At 39.4% G+C, this 20,116-nt stretch overlaps 1 protein-coding gene across 2 annotated transcripts in view; it reads left to right on the forward strand.

The window, feature by feature from the left end:
* KIAA0391 (KIAA0391 ortholog) overlaps positions 1–20,116 on the forward strand; it is a 132,277-nt gene that overhangs the window by 205 nt on the left and 111,956 nt on the right. For both annotated transcript variants that reach the window (XM_027521960.1, XM_027521961.1), the window contains exons 2-5: positions 220–334; positions 651–1,916; positions 4,272–4,319; positions 4,801–4,933. In XM_027521960.1, coding sequence (XP_027377761.1) covers positions 928–1,916; positions 4,272–4,319; positions 4,801–4,933 — 1,170 coding nt within the window. In that variant the 5' untranslated portion in view covers positions 220–334; positions 651–927. The remainder of the gene's footprint in view (positions 1–219; positions 335–650; positions 1,917–4,271; positions 4,320–4,800; positions 4,934–20,116) is intronic.

Genomic DNA, 20,116 nt, shown 5'->3' on the forward strand with positions numbered 1-20,116 from the left:
CATCTTGGCCCTTTGGCACATGTGCACCACGTGACCCAGGGGTTCCTTTGGCTCCTGCGGCTGGATGGAAGAGCTTTCTAATTTCAGTTTCTTTTCATTGTTTATTGCGGATATCTGGAGGCTTTAAATGCTCCCTGAATGTAATAGGTGGGCTCAGCAGCCGCCTGTACCCCCTCCTGCCACTAAAATGTTCACAAGTCGCCTTTTTCTCGCCTCCAGGCGGGACGGAACGCCTGCGACCAGCTTAGCCACGCCTCCGCGGCAGGGGCCGTCGCGGTGCATTGTGGACGCCGTAGTTTCGCCGCTAATGGTTGCACACAGCGTGAGTGATGAGGTGGGTGATTGAATCTAGTGAACTTCGTTTGTGACCGACCCGTACACAGAGGGGGTGCCCTCGTGGACTTCTCTTCCTTGTGTCTCTGGCTCGGCTCTCTTACCGCCCCCTCTCATCCCCCCATTTGAAGAGTTTGGCGGCCAGGGCCCTTAGACTTAGACTTTAGCTTCTTCCTTGGCTACGGGTGGGCCTGAGGTAGGAGGCTTCCGACTCCTCGCCCCTTATGCAGCCTATCTCCCATGGGTTCCTGCCCCTTTTCAAGAAGAGGGGTGTTCTGCGTGAGTCAGCTGGCGGGTCTTTGTGCTTTTTCTCTCAGGTTCGCTGACTGGAATATAAGAGGCAGCAGAAGATTCCTGCTCTGTCTCCTAGTCCTGGAACTTGCGAGAGAGGTTGGATATCCCCATACTTTTGTTTAATGGAAAGAACTCAACCAAGCTTCGTTGCTGCTAGCTCCCAAAGCATTTGATTTGTGAGAAGCTGAAAATCACCTTGTAGAAAGCTGCCCTTCGATTCTCCGCCCCCAGCCACCAGCCTGCAGAAGTTGGGATTTTTTGAACATTTTTCTCACAATCTAGTGCTGATTTAACTGCATAATGACTTTCTATTTCACTGGTATTCGAAGCTTTCCTAAGCTTTGGAAGAGCAACTCATACTTTGGGCTAAGTTCAAGTCACTCTTACCTCTCTCTCTTTCTCAAAGACTGTTATGGCATCAGGAATCAAGAGAAGTGCTTTTCTGTTAAAACGATGTCTGCACAAAATACCAAAGCAATGAACCTGCTGATTGCCAAGGCCAGATGTGTCAGGAAACTAGATGAGAGTAGTAATAAGCAGGTTTCTGCTGATTCTTCTCATATGTTTGCAGCTGGAGCGGCTAAGAAGAGATCACAGATGAATCCTTCTAGTAAAGATCCTGTCTTGCCACCTGTGGAGAACATTATTCAGCTCCCCACAAAACCTTTGAACTCAGAGGAGTGGGATAAACTTAAGGAAGAGTTCAAAGAAAAGGCTAACTTTGAAAATTGGATTATTTTGCAGATGGTTAAATGCCATAGCTCTGTAGATGTGGCCAAATCTGTGCTGGCCTGGGTAGCTGCAAAAAACAGTGGTATTGTAGGTTATGATTTACTGGTCAAGTATTTGTATCTCTGTGTTTTTCATAAGCAGACATCAGAAATTATTGATGTCTATGAAATCATGAAAGCCAGATACAAGCGTTTAGAATCTGGAGCCTACACTCTTCTCATGCGGGGATTAATCTATACAGACAGATGGAGAGAGGCCTTGCTGCTATTAGAGGACCTCAAAAAAGTCATGATTCCTTCAAAAAAGAACTATGATGACTGTATCCAGGGAGCCCTGTTTCATCAAGATGTAAATGTAGCTTGGAATTTGTATCAGGAGTTGTTAAGTCATGATATTGTTCCTATGTTGGAAACTTTAAAAGCCTTCTTTGATTTTGGAAAAGACATGAAAGATGATCAGTATTCAAACAAACTGCACAACATTCTTTTGTATCTAAGAAATAATCAACTTTATCCTGGGGAGTCATTTGCACATAGTATAAAAACATGGTTTGAGAGGTAATTCTGATTTCTGTTTATATGTGTATTTTTATTTTAATACTGATACCTAAAAGTAGCCTCTTCCTTTTTTTTAAAATTAGTTGCTGAGGATTGTTCTATTCAGATTATATATTTTTTTCTCTTAGTAAGGTTGTTTCCCGTTTAAGACAGTTTTCTTTCTCTTTGAAAAACCTGTTGTGATAATCTCTGCTCATCACAGAAAAGGGAGATTATAGAACACTTGTTGTTTTTAATGTATTTTTTCCTTTTAGAAGGTTCATTTGTTTTCTGAGGTGTCTAGTATATGAGTATTTACGTACTTGTGGCTGGAGTTCATAGCAAGAAAACTGGAGCTGTCTTTGGGTCGTATTACTATTTTCAGAAGTTCTTCTGAAACCTAATTGTGATTGGTATAATGTATATAATGCACATATATATTCTGTTTACTGTCTGCATTTCACCAACTTGAGTAGTTAGAGCAGAGAGAGGGATCCTGCTTAAACCTCATATGCATTAAAAAAGAAAATCTTCATCTTTCCTGGTTTTGCTGCTGCTGCTAAGTCGCTTCAGTCGTGTCCGACTCTGTGCGACCCCATAGACGGCAGCCCACCAGGCTCCCCCGTCCCTGGGATTCCCCAGGCAAGAACACTGGAGTGAGCTGCCATTTCCTTCTCCAATGCATGAAAATGAAAAGTGAAAGTGAAGTCGCTCAGTTGTGTCTGACTCCTAGCGACCCCATGGACTGAAGCCCACCAGGCCCCTCCGTCCATGGGATTTTCCAGGCAAGAGTACTGGAGTGGGTTGCCATTGCCTTCTCCGGTCCTGGTTTTGATCATACCATATGTGACTGCTCTCTCCAAAACTCTCTCCTTTGCTTTCCTTCATGTTATCAGCTTGATGGTCTTTTGGTCTTTATTTCTTTACTGCTAATTTGCCTCAGGGTTTTTCCTCCAGGTTCTTTCCTTTCATCTCTGTTTTTCTCTTGCTTTTCTACCATATGTTATTTTTACAGAGCTTTGCAGTAGCAATCATGCTTAATTATCTTTCTTACCACATTTATTGAATATCTGCAGAGGAACTAGATAATGACAGTCTTTGAAGGCCAAGGATTTTGAATTTTATTCTGTTATCAAGAATGCTGGTCTAGGAGTAGTTTTTAAAAGACGGTGCCAAAGCAGTGAGAAAAGAAGATTGGAGAGGGATTAAGATTTGAAACAGGGAGATCTGTTTGGAGGCAATTGTAGATTTGAGTAAGGGATGATGAGATCTTGAATTAAGAACTGAGAAAGAAGAGAAGGCCGTAGAATTGATAGGAATCCATGAGGCTTCCCTGTTGGCTCAGTGGTAAAGAATCCACCTGCCAGTGCTGGAAACACGGATTGGATCCCTGATCCAGGAGATCCCACAGGCCGCAGAGCAACTAAGCCCTTGCACCACGACTAACTAGAGCCTATGCTTTAGAGCCTATGAGCCGCAACTACTGATGCTGCACACTCTAGAGCCCATTCCACAAAGAGAAGCCACCACAGCGAGAAGTCCTTGCCCACTGCAACTAGCGAGTTTCCCGTGCTCGCTGCAACTGGAGAAAAGGCCATGCAGCATCAAAGACCCAGCACAGCCCACCCCCCTGCCAAAAAAAAAATGATGGTAGTGTAGGCTGCCGTCTATGGGGTCACACAGAGTCGGACACGACTGAAGCGACTTGGCAGCAACAGCAGTGTATGAAAGAGGAAAGAAGAAAGGATAAGTTGATTGAGCAAATAAATGAATAAGTAGTTTTGAATGCCTCCAGTTTTAGACTAAGCACTGTGGGTGTTCTGTGATGTAAGATCTATTATAATGGCATTCATGAGCTAATTGGGAATGCAATAGTAGTCAGTTATCTAAGAGTGGTATATAAAATTTGATAGTGTAAGAGAAAAAATGATTCTGGGTCACAAACAATCTCTGGCAGCTTTATGGAGAAGGTTAGAGTTGAGTTTTTTCTTTTAATTTGGCTGTGCTGGGTCTTAGTTGCAGCATGTGGGAACTTGTTCCCTGACCAGGGATAGAACCTGGGCCTCCTGCATTGGGAGTCCAGTCATAGCCACTTGACCACCAAGGAAGTCCCTAGAGTTGAGTTTTGTGTAGAAGTTATAGCTCCTTTCTGGGTAGGTCCTGTGAAGGTAAATTTAGACTTAAAGATGAGGGTCAGATGATGAGAGAAGCAGCAAAGAGGAGATCCAGAGTAGTGTCCCATCGCTAAGCATCCACTCTTCTAATTGAACTGTTCTAAGAAAATATCCCAAACTTTTCAGAGTTCTTTCCTACAATTAATATCTTTCAGTAGGGATTTGACCCTCTGGTGATTTGGTTTTGCAATTTTTTTTGTAGTATTCCTGGAGAACAATGGAAAGGACAATTTACCACAATCCAGCAAAGGTAAAGACGAATGTTTTATTTTTAATCTGTTCAATTCAGGTTTAGTAGGTTGTGTTGCTACTGGTTAAAAAGAATTTAAGAACATCTTAGAAATAGGATAGATTATGTTACTTAGGATTGCCAAAAAGGTCATATTTCTCATTTGGAGAATTTGCAGTATCCAAAATAGTTTTCTTGGTAGGTGCTGTGAGCCTGGTGTGATTTCTCTGACATGTTTTCCCTAAAATTTGGGCCCAGTTGTGTTTTAAGAATGACTTTAAAAACTTTATCTGGAGGTCAGCAGTCTACTCTTTTGGCTTTTTCTGGGACACTAATTTGTTATATTGTCTGGGTTACAAAAAATGAGATGTGTATGATAATCGCAAAGGTTATGATGTTCTTTTTCTAAATTACCTTCAAATTTTCTCGTGTCCTAGAATTATTCATTTTAGAAAAAGTTATTTCCCGGGACATTCTTTAACACATTCATTTGTAATTACAGTGGTCAGTGTTTGGGCTGTGGAAAAACTGTAGAGTCTATTCACCTGAGTTCAGAAGAGTATGAATTTCTCAAGGCAAAAATCATGAGGGATGTTATAGATGGAGGTGACCAATACAAAAAGACGACACCTCAGGTGAGTCTGGGACAGGTCTTAACTTCATTCTTGGATTGCTTGTCTGGAGGAGAGGTTGACAATTTTTTTCTCTAAAAGACTAGATAGTAAATGTTTTAGACTTTGTGGGTCATAATGTCTCTGATGCAACTTTGCTACTCTGCTGTTGTAGTGAAAACAGCCACAGACAGTACATAAATGAATACAGTAAAACTGTATCATGAAGATAAGTCATGGGCTGGGTTTTTCGGCTGGCCATAGTTGCCAACCCTTAGGAGAGATTGCTTTAGACTTTCATAGAATAATTGGGTTAGACTATCATCCATCTGTTGAGTTCAGTTCTATTTCATCTGGGCACAAGTGCTCAATAGATGGTTATTCTTTGTGTAAGTGCTTCCAAAAGATGTTTTTAATAAAATTCCATGAAAACAGGTTTCTCATAAGTTTTCTAGTCAAGAGAGTCTAAGATAACTTGACTCTTCTTCTTCATATTGAATTTGTTTATTCTTGAAGTCATTCTTAATAGATGTATTTTTCTAATCTTCAGTATTTTATGCTGGTTTACTAAGATTAAGTTGAAGTAAAATGCTTTTACCTTGGGGGGAGGCTGGCCTGTCATCTTACTGAATGCTCTTTCTCCAAATACCAAATAAAAAGAAGTGTAAAGTGTTCTGCCTTCTCACTTTGACTTAAAATTGTTAGAAAATGCTAATATGAAGACCTTTGATCCTGAGAATGAAGTCAAAATTGGGTCCTTGAAAACATTATGTTCATTTTATGGAATACCTTTTAGCTGACTTTATTGATAAAATTATAGTTAACATTTATTAAATGATGCTTAGAGCTTTATATTCATTATATCGTATTTCATCTTTACACTACCCTATAAGATGTTGGTTTATTTCTGTATTACAGATAGAGTGATTGAGACTTTGCGAGGTTAAATCTGCCCTAGGATGCTCCACTAATAAAATTAGGTCATAGTGACCCCCACATTTTTGCCTTTACATTCTGCTGCCTCTCATTGAATGAAAATTTAGTTTGTAGTTCTCTATGTACTTGACAGCTGACTGGCTGTAGCAGCTCTTAATGCCTTGGGAATTTCTGCAGCTAAACTGATTTAAACAAATTTCTTTCTCTCATCCAACATCTATTGAACACTTATGTGTATCTTCTGAAGTAAATGTTAAGATAGATATAGGATTGTGTAAATCATGCTGTTTGCTCCTAAAGACTTAACCATTTCTGTTGTGGGTTAGTTGAATATTCTTCCCATCCTCCAACTTTTTATTTAAGAAAAATTTCAACCTAAAACAAAGGTAAAAAAAAAAACAAAAAAACCACAATGGACACATACTCTTCATCTAGAATAACCAGTTATTATTCCACATATGTTTTCTCTCTGTGTGTTTTTATAAACCATTTAAAAGTAAGTTGTAGACATATTACCTTAAATATATCAGTATGTATCTTTTTTTGTTTGTTTGGTTTTAGCTGCACCTCTGTTCCCCAACCAGGGACTGAACTCGAGCCATGGCTGTGAAAGCAGAGTCCTAACACTGGACCACCAGGGAACTCCTTGTATCTTCTAAGAATAAGAACATTCTGTATAACTAAATGCTGTTATCAGATTAAGAGCCTTAACATTAATTCAGTGTCATTTTAGTAAGGACCACATATTCAAATTTTTCCAGTTCCCCCAAAATGTATTTTAAAACATTTTTCTCTTACCCAGGATTCAATCAAGATTCACTCACTGCTTTTGACTGTTCATGTCTCTAAATCCAGAGCTGGCCTCTCTGCCTTTTTTTGTTTTTATGACATTGATTTTTTATAAAGTCTAGATGGTTTGTCTTGTTCAGGGCTTCTCATACTTTGTACCTCAGAGTCACTTGAGGATCTGTTGAAAATGCAAATTATGATTCACTTGTCCCAAGAGGAATCTGAGATTCTGTCTTCTGAACAAGCGCCCAGGTGATGGAATTCTGGTCTTTGGACCACTTTTGAGTAACAGGACTGTGGATTAATTGTCTGATTGCTTTCTCTCCATTAATTCAGTTTATAAGCTTTCGGAGTGTATTACATAGACGATGCTATGTGCTTCTTAGTGCATTACAGCAGCCACATAATATCAGGTTGCTCTCTCTTGCTGATGCTGTTTGAGCACTTGATTAAGGAGGCGACTGCCAGATATCTCCATTGTAAAGGCTCATTTTTTCCCCTTTATAATTTCCCTTTGTAATTTTTGTGGTTAAAAGTTAAGTAATCTGTGGAATAATAGTTCGAAACTATGTAGATATTCTGTAACCCGTTAACACCTCACCTGGTGTTTTTTGCAACATGAAAATGAACTCTGCCTTTGGAAGGATGCAAAGTGATGATTTTCTGGTTATTTCATAAAAAAAAAAAATGAATGGGGTTAGATTCCATTACCATCATCATTCTTTTTGTTGCTCAAATTTTCCCAAATGTGGCCTGTGGGAACCTCTTGCAATCCAGCTTCTCTGTCTCTTTGACACCCTTTCATGCACTCCCCCCCAATATACACATCAGTTTGGGGGCACTTCTATGCTTTCTGGCACAAGATGTCCTAGGCTTTTGCCTTGAATAGCTTCTGCCTCAGTCATGGAATCACTAGTTGAATACTTTTGTTTAACACTCTCCATGGCTAAACTCTTAGTTTCAGCATGTGGGATATAGTTCCCTGATCAGGGATCAAATCTGGGCCCCCTGCATTGGGACCTTGGATTTAGCTGGACCAGAAGGGAAGTCCCCCATCATAATTCGTTTTTAACGATATCACTATAAGTCTAGATTAATAGAAGGAAGATTTGTTAGTTTTTTTTCCTTACAGAGACTGAGACTCTGGAGCAAACCTTCTCCTTGGAGAGTGTTGTACTACAGAAGCTTCAGGCTCCAGACTGGTGAGATTAGTAAAGAATAATCATACATTTGGTTACCAGTAATTCACAAAGTAACTGAATATATTCACAGAAGGATTGGGACATTTTATGACAAGGGAAATTTTCTCCCTTTCTCTTTCCAGATATTCTCCCCTTTCCCTCCTGTAGCTCTCCAAATCTGTATCCCATATTTAATTTTTTGTCATCCACCTTTCATCTTAACATAAGAACATTGCCACCATTTATGGAATGATTACCTTATGTCAAGCACTTTTAGACCTGTTAAACTCATAGCACGTAACAGTCTTGAAAGGATATCACCCATTTGAAGATGGGGAAGCTCAGGATCAGAACCATATCCATGGTTAACAGGCAGTGAAGGAAAACATACGGCTGGATTAGTTCAGAATTTAGCTTTTGTACAATAGTATTGGTGAAGCAGAAGGGACAGACATGGATCCAGATCATTTCTGGTAGATTGAAGTAGTACCAACTCTTTCTGAGACAAAGTAAGTAAGTAAGTATTAGTTGCTCAGTCATGCCCAACTCTTTGCTGCTGTTGTTATTCAGTCGACAAGTTGTGTCTGACTGTTTGTGACCCCATGGACTGCAGCATGCTAGGCTTCCCTGTCCCTCACCATCTCCCAGAGTCTGCCCAAGTTCATGTCCATTGAATTGGTGATGCCATCCAACCATCTTATCCTTTGTTGTCCTCTTCTGCCTTCAGTCTTTCCCGGCATCAGGGTCTCTTCCAGTGAATTTGCTCTTTGCATCAGGTAGCCAAAACATTGGAGCCTCAGCTTCAGTTTCAGTCCTTCCAGTGAGTATTCAGGATTTAGGAGACAAGAGAGACAAGTGGACTGGAGACTCACTGAGGTTGGAGAGCAAGTATAAAGGGAGTGAGAGTGATCAGTGTCCACTAAGTATTTGATCTGAGAGATAGAGGGCTCTAGATGACAAAAGCCACAGTATGAGAGTTAAGCAGATGAAGAAACTGAGAGGCCTAACGTGCTAGGTGGTCATCCACAAAGCTAATTACAGTGTCCATGGGATAAGTTTAAAAAATAATAATTGCAACCACATTATAGAATGCTTATCAGGTGCCTGGCACTGCACTTTGTCCCTTAGGCTGGCAATGAAGACTGTGAGTTGGAGGCCAAATTCTTGATAAATGTACAGGTCACGGGAACAACACAGATCACAGCTAAGAGGAGTCAGCAAACCATGGCCCACAGACAAAGACTAGCCTACTGCTTGTTTTTGTAAATTACGTATTATTGGAGCATAGCCACACTCATTCACTTAGGTTCAGGTGTATATCAGTATATTGCTCTTTGCTTTATTGTGTTTTGTCTTTTTACAGATTGGAAGTTTGTGGTAGCAGTGCACTGAGCAAGTCTACTGGTGCCATTTTTCCAACAACATGTGCTTACTTTATGTCTTTGTGACACATTTTGGTAAGCCATGCAATATTTCAGACTTGTTCATTTTTATTGTGTTTGTTAGGGTGATCTGTTGATGTTACTATTGCAAAAAGATGACTCACTGAAGGCTCAAATGATGGTTAGCATTTTTTAGCAATGAAGTATTTTTAAATTGAGGTATATACATCATTTTTTAAAGATATGCTATTGCACACTGAATAAACTAAAGTATAATGTAAATGTAACTTTTTAATACATACTGGGAAACCAGAAAATTTGTATGACTCACATCATTGTGATATTGCTTTATTGTGGGGATCTAGGACCAAATCAGACAGGTATGCTGGTCTCTTCTGTGGCTTCCTGTGCCCTGCAGAGTTGGGAAGGTACAAAAGAGACCAGCTCACAGAACCTAAACTATTTACCATCTGGCCTTTTACAGAAAACAATTTACTGACCCCTGGTCTAGATGAACCTCATGAACCTCAGTTGAGGTGGAAAAGTAGCAACTTTGAAGGTTTGCAGGGACTAGAAGAGGGCCTCTCTTTCCCTCTCAATTCTATAGCGTGCCTTTTTTTTTAATGTGGGAACTTGGTTCACTGACCAGGGACTCAAACCCCTGCCCCCTTGGGAGTGCAGAGTCTTAACCACTGGACCACCAGGGAAGTCTCTTATAGCATGCTTTGAGAGAATGATTAGATATCACTTAAGAATAAGTAAGGAGTCATTGATGACCATAAGAAGAGGGATATCAGTAGTACACTGGGGGCCAAAGCCATCCAGGTTATTGTAACTCAGTGAACACACATTGAGGGTAAACTCTTCTTTTGAGAAGCTTGGATGAAAAGAAGACAGATGGGATAGTGGTGGCTCGAGTTTGATAGAGGTCAAGGAAGGGTTTAGGGAGGTGAGAGAGATGTGCATACTCATAGAATGAAGTAAGAGTTCTTAGTAAAGATAAGTGTTGAATAAGCAGGGCAAGTAGGGAGAGAATGGATGAAAAGGTTCAGAAGTAGGAAGGGTTGACAAAAAGAGCACAGATAGGTTAGAAATGGAAGAAACTTCTTTGAGACTAGAAAAGAAAGTCAGGATGGGTGTAGATACAGATAAATATATAGATAGGAGGCGAGAAGACGGAAGGAAATGACATCTGCTGTGTTAAAGCGGGTGCATGGTGAGAGACGGGCATCCATGCAGGACTAAAGAGAATGAAGAGGCTCGGGGTGGTTCTTGAGAGGAGTGGTCCTTGAGAGATGCCAACTCCAGCAGAAGGATGTGGCAAGGGGTGGGTGCTGAGATTTGAATCAGTGAATTTGTAGACATTACTGTGCATAAGTACGTGGTTTAGTACTTTGCCAACAGAGCTTGACTCATCTAGAGTGGTAGTAGTAAAGACAAAATGCACCGTTGGTTCAGATTTTGGGTTTTGTTGGTTAGTTGTGGCAACGTAACAGGGAGCAAGGGACGGTAGTCCTGATAGAATAGTGAACACCATCATCATGGGACCCAGACCAGATAGGAAAGGAAGGCAGGCCAGAGAACACTTGTCTGGGAGGGCTCCAGGGCCTCGCAGTCTCATGTGGAGCAAAAGAGGAGATACTGTGCCAGTAAGGGAATGAAAGCTAGAAGGCTGAAATCAGAGAGCAGGTGAATAAAAATATGAGGTTAAAATTTCAGAGGACAAGCCATCCTGAGCCCCGTCCCGATCCAGGGGGTGCTCTCCAAGAGTGTGGCCTGTGCCCCAGGATAAAGTTCAGCTGCAGAGTGTCATTGCCCAAAGGTTCTTCATCTTGTGTGTGTTTTTTTTTTTTTTTGCTTACTATTTGTGTTAATTTGCTAGAGCTGCCATAACAAAATACAATAGACGGAGTGGTTTAAACAACAGAAATTTATTTCTGCACAGTTGCAAGATCAAGGTATAGACAGGTTTGGTTTCTCCTGAAGTTTTTTTCCTTTCCTTGGCTTGCAGATGGTTCTTGGTTTGTTCTCATAAAGACCTCCTCTGTGCCAGGGCATCCCAGGTGTGTCTTTATGTGTCCGAATTTCTTTTTCACTTGAGAACATCAGTCAGGTTGGATTCGGGCTCATCCTTATGATCTCATTTCATCTTAATCTCCTTTAAAGTCCTTATTTTCAAATGCAGTCACCTTAAGAGGTGCTAAGGATTAGGACTTCAATTTGAGGATTCTGAGGAGGCCATAGTTCAGTCTATAAATACCATTCATTGCAAATATGTATTAAAACTGTATTGTGTTCAGCATTTTAAATTATTTTGTACTAGGAGTAAACAGTTGGAACGTCTTTCAATATTACTTTTAAAAGCTTGTTTATAATTTGGGAATGTGAGTATAAAGCATGGAGTAAGTACTAATCCATGTTGAGTTTGCTTGCTTTAAAAATTTATAGTTTCAGCTGATCTCCATCAGTATCCATAAAGAGCATTATCAAAATTGTTTCAGGTTAATGAAACTATCACAACATTGTCTGTTTATCAGCTATACCCCAAAACATAATAAAAAGTAAAAAAAAATGATTTCAGGTTTATATGTTTTTACCAAGAAGTACTCTTTTGTTCAAAAGAAAATAAATGAAATGGTACCCTTTAATGAAATGGTTCTCATCCATGGCTACTTGTTAGAATAGTTTAGGGGATGTTTAAAAATCACTGATGGAAACTTACCTGGCAATCTAGTGGTTCTGATTGCTTCTGAGCTTCTATTGCAGGGGGCATAGGTTCCATCCCTGATCAGGAAACTAAGACCCTGCATGCTGTGCACTGTGGCCAGAAAAACCCCAAAAAACAAACAAAACAAAATCCATGTTGAGTTATGCTTATTTTTTTTTTTTTAATTACTGATGCTTGGGCCCTACCCCCTAGAAGTTTTGGTTTTAAGTGTACAGTTCACTGGTATTAAATACATTCATATTAGTGTGCAGCCATCACCATCATGTAGTCCCATAACTCTCTTCGTCTTATAAAACTGAAACTCTATAAAATAGGAACTCCTCATTTTCCACTCCTTCCAGCCTCTGCCAGCCACCATGTACTTCCTGTCTTTATGATTTTGACTACTCCAAATACCTCATATAAGTGGAATCATACAGTGTTTGTCTTTTGGTACTGTCTTATTTAGTATAAGGTCCTCAAGGGTCATCCATGTTGTAGCATATTATAGAATTCCCTTACTTTTCAAGTCTGAATAATATTCCATATAATGCTTATATCACATTTTGTATGTCTGTTCATCAATTAATGGACACTTGGGTTGCTTCTACATTTTAAGCTATTGTGAGTAATGTTATAAACATGCGTATACAGATACCTGTTTGAGACCTTGCTTGCAATTTTTTGGGTATATACTGGGAAGTGGAATTGCTGGATCATATGTTATGTCTATTTTTAATATTTTGAGGAATCTCCATACTATGTTCTGTACATAACACAGTAGCTGTATTATAGATATTTTACATTCACACCAATAGAGCACAAGGGTTCCAATTTCTCCACATCCTTGCCAACACTGGTGGTTTTTCTTTTCCTTTTGGTAGTAGCTATCCTAATGAGTGTGAGGTGGTATCTCATAGTTTTGATTTGCATTCTGTAATGATTAGTGATCATTTCATGTGCTTATTGGCAATTCATCCATCTTCTTTGGAGAAATGTCTGTTCAAGTCTTTTGCCCATTTTTGAATGGGAGTTGGAGTTGTTTTGTTGAGTAGGTTTTTCTGTATATTTTGACATATATTGATCCCTATATACTATCTGCAGATATTTTCTCCGATTCTGTGGGTTGCCTTTTTTTATTCTGATAGTGTTTTCTGATGAACAAAATTTTTTAAATTATCATGAAGTCCCGTTTGTTATTTTTTCATTTCCTGTGCCTTTGGCATCATATCTAAGAAAGTCATTGCCAAATCTAGTGTTGTAAAGCTTTTGTTCTGTTTTCATCCCTAAGAGTTTAATTACTTTAGATCTTATATTTAGGGTCCTAGATCCATCTCGAGTTAATTTTTGTATATAGTATTTGGAAAGGGTTGAACTTATTTTTTGTGTGTGTGAGTGGGTAGCCAGTTTTCTCAGCACTGTTCGTAGCTGTCCTTTCCCAATTGAATGGTCTTAACATTCTTGTTAAGTCATTCTTAACATATATAGGAGGATCTGAATTTATTTCTGTTCCATTGGCCTGTATGTCTATTTTTATGCCAAAATTACAGTATTTTTAATTACTGTGGCTTTGTAGTAAGTTTTGAAATCATTAAGTATGGATCCTCTGGTTTTGTTTTTCAAGATTGTTTCAGCTCTTCAGGATCCCTTGAGAGTCCATATGAACATTAGTTAGTTATTTTAAAACAAATGCGTTTTATTTTTTGGCTGTTCTGAGTCTTCTTTTGCAGTTGGCAAACTTTCTAATTGCAGTGCTTGTCTTCCCTAGCTGTGGCGCATGGGCTTAGTTGTCCCACGGCGTGTGGGATCTCAGTTCCATCCCTTTCCATGGAAACTTGCTTTCCCTGAATTGCATGGCATATTCTTAATCATTAACCAGATTAAGGGTCAACCTGGGGGACCACCAGGAAAGTCCCCCATAGGAATTTTAGGATGGGTTTTTCTTTTTCTGCAAAAAAAAAGTCATTGGGATATTGATAGGGATTGTATTGAATCTGTAGATTGCTTTCGTAGTGTTGACTTTTAACAATATTAAGTCTTCTGATCCATGAGCATGGAATTTGTTTCCATTTATTTATGCCTTTACTCTTTCAGCAGTGTTTTGTAGTTTTCATTGTACAAGTTTTTCACCACCTTGGTTATGTTTATTCCCAGGAATTTTATTCTTTTTTATGCTGTTATAAATAGAATTGTTTCTGTAGTTTTCTTTTCAGATTGTTCACTATTTATAGAAATGCAACTGATTCTTGTGTGTTGACTTTATAGCGTCTTACTTTGCTGAATTGATTTATTACTTCTGTGTGTGTGTGTGTGTAATCTTTATGGTTTTCTGTATAAAAGATCATATCATCTGCAAACAAAGATAATTTTACATCTTCTTTTCCAATTTGGGTACCTTTTATTTCTTTTTCTTGCTTAATTGCTCCAGTTTGAACTTGCAATAAGTAGAAGTGGTACAAGGGGCAGGGACATCCTTCCCTTGGTCCTGATCTGTTCCTGAGGAAAAGCTTTCAGTCTTTTACCACTGAGTATGATGTTGACTCAGAGAAGGCAATGGCACCCCACTCCAGTACTCTTGCCTGGAAAATCCCATGGACGGAGGAGCCTGGTGGGCTGCCGTCCATGGGGTCGCTAAGAGTCGGACACGACTGAGCGACTTCACTTTCACTTTTCCCTTTCATGCATTGGAGAAGGAAATGGCAACCCACTCCAGTGTTCTTGCCTGGAGAATCCCAGGGACGGGGGAGCCTGGTGGGCTGCCGTCTATGGGGTCGCACAGAGTTGGACACGACTGAAGCGACTTAGCAATAGCAGCACCATGATGTTGACTGTTGGTTTTTATATATGGCTTTTATGTTGGGTTAGTTTCCTTCTATTGCTAGTTTGTCTAGTTTTTTTACAGAGTGTTAAATTTTGTTAAATGCTTTTTTCTTCGTTATTTGAGATGATCATGTGTTATTCTGTCATTTTGTTTATGTGGTGTATTGTATTGATCAGTGTTCATATATTGAAACAGCCTTGCATTCCAGGAATACATCCCACTTAGTCATGGTGTATAACTCCTTTTAACATGCTGCTGAATTCTGCTTGTTAGTATTTTGTTGAAGATTTTTGCATCAGTGTTCATAGTTTTCCTTTTGTAGCATAAAGACACTGTAGTATCAGTGTAGTGCTGGCCTTGTAGAATGAGTTGAGAAGTATTCCTTCCTCTTTAATTTTTTGGAAAAGTTTAAGAAGATTGGTATTTGTTCTCCTTTAAATGTTTAGTGAAATTCACCAGTGAATCATCAGATCCAGGACATTTTTTTGAGAGATTTTTTAAATTAATAATTCACTCTACTTTCTCATTATAGTGTATATTCAAATTTTCTTTTTCTTGATGATTATGCCTGTTTGTTTGCACTTCTGTGACCAGAAGCAGCAGTCTGCAATCAGAGCACAAATATCAAATCCCCAATATTTGGAGGACAAGGTCCTTTTTGCTCACCCTGGCTCCCATAAGCTGTGTGCAGACTGCTTTAGGAACATGTATACATACCATGTGGGTTGGGGTGAGAGATGGGTAGCTATTGCTTTTCAGAGAGGTAAAACTGATGAAATTAACCACAATTCATCATTTAAGGCTTCCCCTGAAAGTTGCAAGCATTTAACAGGCTTCAGAGTTGCCAAGTGGTTACAGAATCAGACAGAGATTCTGTTAATGCACTGTTGTCTAGTCTTTCTAGGGAGACTGATTTCTGGTGCACTTTTCTCTGCCATCTTCTCTTCAAATTGATGAATTTTGACACATGGAGAAGCTGGCGCTATTGGTAAAGAACCTGTCTGCCTAATGCAGGAGATGGAAGAGACACAGGTTTGATCCCTGGGTTGGGAAGATCCCCTGGAGAAGGGCATGGCAACCCACACCAGTATTCTTGCCTGGAGAATTCCTATAGCCTGGTGGGCTATAGTCCATAGGATCGCAGAGTCGGACATGACTGAAGCAACTTCACACACACACACGTATACACCTGTGGAACTGTCAGCACTATCAAGATAATGAATATATCTGTCAATGCAAAAGTGTGCTGCCACTTTATAATGACCCCCTTCTGTACCCACCCACTGTTCACTCTTGCCACCTCAGATAAACACCATAGGAATCATATTATATAATCTTTTTTGTATGACTTCTCTAATTCATAATTGAGATTTCACTTATATTTTATGTCTCAATCATTGATTCATTTTAATTGCTGAACAGTATTCCACTGTGAAAAGGGCTTCCCTGGTGGCTCAGAGGTTAAAGCATCTGCCTGCAATGCGGGAGACCTGGGTCCGATCCCTGGGTCGGGAAGATCCCCTGGAGAAGGAAATGGCAGCCCACTCCAGTATTCTTGCCTGGAGAATCCCATGGATGGAGGAGTTCCACTACATGGAATTCCACTGTGTGGCTATACCACAGTTGTGTATAGTCATTGACCTGTTGATGGGTGTTTGGGTTATTTCCAGTTTGAGGCTTTTAAAAATAAAGCTAATAACATTTTGTACATGTCTGTGCACTTTCAGCTTTTGTATTTGTTTCCTAGGGGTGCTGTAACCATGTTCTTCAGCTTGAGTAGCTTAAAATGACTGGCATTCATTATCTCACAGTTCTGGAGGCCAGAAGTCTGAAATCAGGGTGTTGACAGGACCATTTTCCTTCTGAAGACTCTGGGGGAGCTTATCCCCTTTCCCTGGCTTCAGAAGCTCCCAGCTCTTGGCAATCCTTGCCGTCTGTTGGCTTTTAACTGAATCACTCTACTCTCTGCCTCCTCTTCTCTGGGTGTCATCTTTTCTTGTAAGAACATAGGACCTACTTTACAGTATGACCCCATCTTAACTAATTACATTTGTGAAGATCCCTGTTTGGATAAGGTCACATTCCAGGTAGACGTGAATTTTAGAGAGGACACTGTTTAACCTACTACAACTTTTCTTTCTGTTGGGTACATATGTAGGAGTGAAATGGCTGAATCTTATGGTAGGTATGTGTGTAGCTTTTTGAGAAACCGCCAGGCTGTTTTCCAAAGTGGTTGTCCCATTTTACATTTCTGTCAGCGGTGTGAGAGGGCTTATAGTTGCTCCACATCCTGGCCAACACTTAATATTAAGGTCAGTCTCTTCACTTTTAGCCATTCTTTGGATGTGAAGAGGCTTCCCTGGTGGCTCAGTGGTAAAGAATCTGCCTGCCAATGCAGGAGACACGAGTTTGATCCCTGGGTCAGGAGGATCCCCTGGGGACTACAGTCTGTGGGGTTGTTAAGAGTCAGAAACGGCTTAGCAACTAGACAACAATGGATATGAAGTGATATCTCTTGTGGTCTTAATGAACAGTTTCCTATTAACTAATAATGTAGAGCATCTTTTCATGTACTGAATTGCCATCCATTTATTTTCTTTGGTGAGGCAGTATTTAGATCTTTTGCATGTTTAAAAGATTGGGTTTTTTCTTATTATTGAGTTGGTGTTGGAGAAGAGTCTTAAGAGTCCTTTGAACTGCAAGGAGACCAAACCAATCAATCCTAAAAGGAATCAGTCCTGAATATTCATTGGAAGGACTGATGCTAAAGCTGAAGCTCCAATACTTTGTCCACCTGATGCGAAGGGCTGACTCATTAGAAAAGACCTTGATGCTGGGAAAGACTGATGGCAGGAGAAGAAGGGGACAGCAGAGGATGAGATGGTTGGATGGCATCACCGACTCAATGGACATGAGTTTGAGGAAGCTCCAGGAGTTGGTGATGGACAGGGAAGCCTGGCATGCTGCAGTCCATGGGGTCACAAAGAGTCGGATACAGCTGAGCAACTAAACTGAACTGAAAAGTGGACTCTAGGTATAAGTCCCAACCCACTCCAGTGTTCTTGCCTGGAGAATCTCAGGGACGGTGGAGCCTGGTGGGCTGCCGTCTATGGGGTCGTGCAGAGTTGGACACAACTGAAGCGACTGAGCAGTAGCAGATGTATCTTTTGCAAATATTTTCTCTCAGTCTGGCTTGCCTTTCATTTTCACAGAATATAGGTTCTGATTTAATTGCTCTGGTTTGGGGTCCAGGCATCAGGACTCTCAAAAACTCCCATGATTTTAAAGTGCAAGTGGGGTTCAGAACCACTGCTTCTAATCTGAGCTTTTGAAGAACTCTAATGTGTGTATGACACCTTCTTTTCTACAGGATAATTTTGGGATAAAACCATAGTTATAGGTAAATCGTCAGTTTTTATGTTTTAAAACTGTACTTCCACATCACAACCAGCAGATGGCAATAGTGTAACATGTATTAATAAAAAAAATTCTAGATTATGGCCAGGTCAGTCAGGTTAAAAGGATTTGATGAGCTTTTAATATTAAACTGAAAGATAGCTGTATAATTTTTCTTTGTCAAGTTAGTTATAGTAAAGAGAGGAACCGAATATGTAAATTTTAAGTGAATGAGGCAGAACTCTAAATAATATCCATGTACTACTGATTGAACTACGTGAAATTCATTGACATCAATAAAGATAAAAAATTTGGAGCTATGAGGAAAGTGTTAGTTTAATATTAGTAATATTTTTTCCCTCTCATTTTCCTTCATTCTTATAGTGATAATATTAAATTACACCTTTTTTTTCATATTCAGTGGTCCAGGTATGAATTTGTCTTTAATCTTCTTACTAGGGAAAATTTCAAACATATGCAAAAGTAGAAAGATTAGAATAACGAACTCCTACTCAATGATTATTAACTCATGGCCACTCTTATTTCATTTAAACTCCCACCATCCCTCCCTTGCCGCTCAGATCATTGTAAAGCAAATTTGAGCTTAATCACTTATCCTATAAATTATAAATTCAATTTTAAGCAACTTTCTTTGTATCTCTTATCTTAAGAAATATTCCTTCGTAAAGTGATATTTTTCTGACAGAGTAGGAAACCCTTTAGAACAGCAGTTCTCAAACTTTTTGGTCCCATGACCCTTTTATGTTCTTAAAAATGAAGGATTCCTGAGAGCTTTTGTTCATGTGGTATTGTATCTTTTGATAATTACTAGGCTAGAAATTTAAACCAGAACCTTTAAGAGTAATATTAACTTAAAATAACAAAATAAAAACTATCACATGAACATAAATAATATCTTTTCTCAATAATAGCTCTATCATCTAAAACAAGAACGCTATGGGAGAAGAGAGGCACCATCTTACATATTTGTAAATTTTTCTAATTACCTGGTTCACTAGAAGATAGCTGAATTTTCATATCTGCTTCTGTATTCAGTCTTGTGGTTTGTTATTTTGGTTGAAGCATATGAAGACAATGGAGGCTCATAGAGATAGTCTGAAAGGGTGAAAGTATTTTATTGGCATTTTCAGATAGTTTTTCTTCTTTGATATTATACCAGTCTCCCCTGTACACCTGTGAGGAAATGAGTTTGAAAAAGGCAGATAATATCTTAGTATTATTATTAAAACAGTTTTTAAAAAAAAATTATTTATTGAGCTGGGTCTTTGTCTTTGTCGTTGCTCAGTCTTTTCTCTGGCTGTGGCCAGCGGGGGCCACTCTCTGGTTGCAGTGCGTGGGCTTCTCATTGTGGCGGCGTCTTTTGTTGTGGAGCATGGGCTCTAGGGCGCATGGGCTCAGTAGTTGTGGCTCCCGGGCTCTAGAGCACAGGCTCAATTGTTGTGACGCTTGGGCTTAATTGCTCTGGGGGTTGTGGGATATTTCCCTATCAAGGATCGAACCTGTGTCTCCTGCATTGGCAGGTGGATACTTCACCACTGAGCCACCAGAGAAGCCTTAAAAATAATTTTTAAGCTTGAAAAAGTCTTAAAGATGTGCAGGGGTCCTCACACCACAGTTGAACCACTGCTCTAGAAATACTCTGCTTTAGATGTAGTTTGCTTTTTCTTTCTCTTTAAAAGTTTCAGTAATATTTATTTTCCTCAACTTTATTAGGCATTTAAAAAGGAAGTTAAAAACAAAACAAAGACAGCAGCCTTACTACCCAGTGTGTCTTGTATTTAGTTTCATCTCTTCTTTTAATTCTTATTCTTATTTCATCATCTTTCACTTTCTAAAATGGAAAATAAAAATAATTTGTTAATTATAAAAAATTTGCAGTTGAAATAGATAGCTCTAAAGAAAGAAAGAATAGCCCACCATGGTCCTCTCATTTTGAACTTTTAATGAAGCTATTTTTTTTTGTAACTTTTAATG

Source organism: Bos indicus x Bos taurus, chromosome 21 (genome assembly GCF_003369695.1).
Source record: "Bos indicus x Bos taurus breed Angus x Brahman F1 hybrid chromosome 21, Bos_hybrid_MaternalHap_v2.0, whole genome shotgun sequence".
Classification (NCBI taxonomy): Eukaryota; Metazoa; Chordata; class Mammalia; order Artiodactyla; family Bovidae; genus Bos; species Bos indicus x Bos taurus.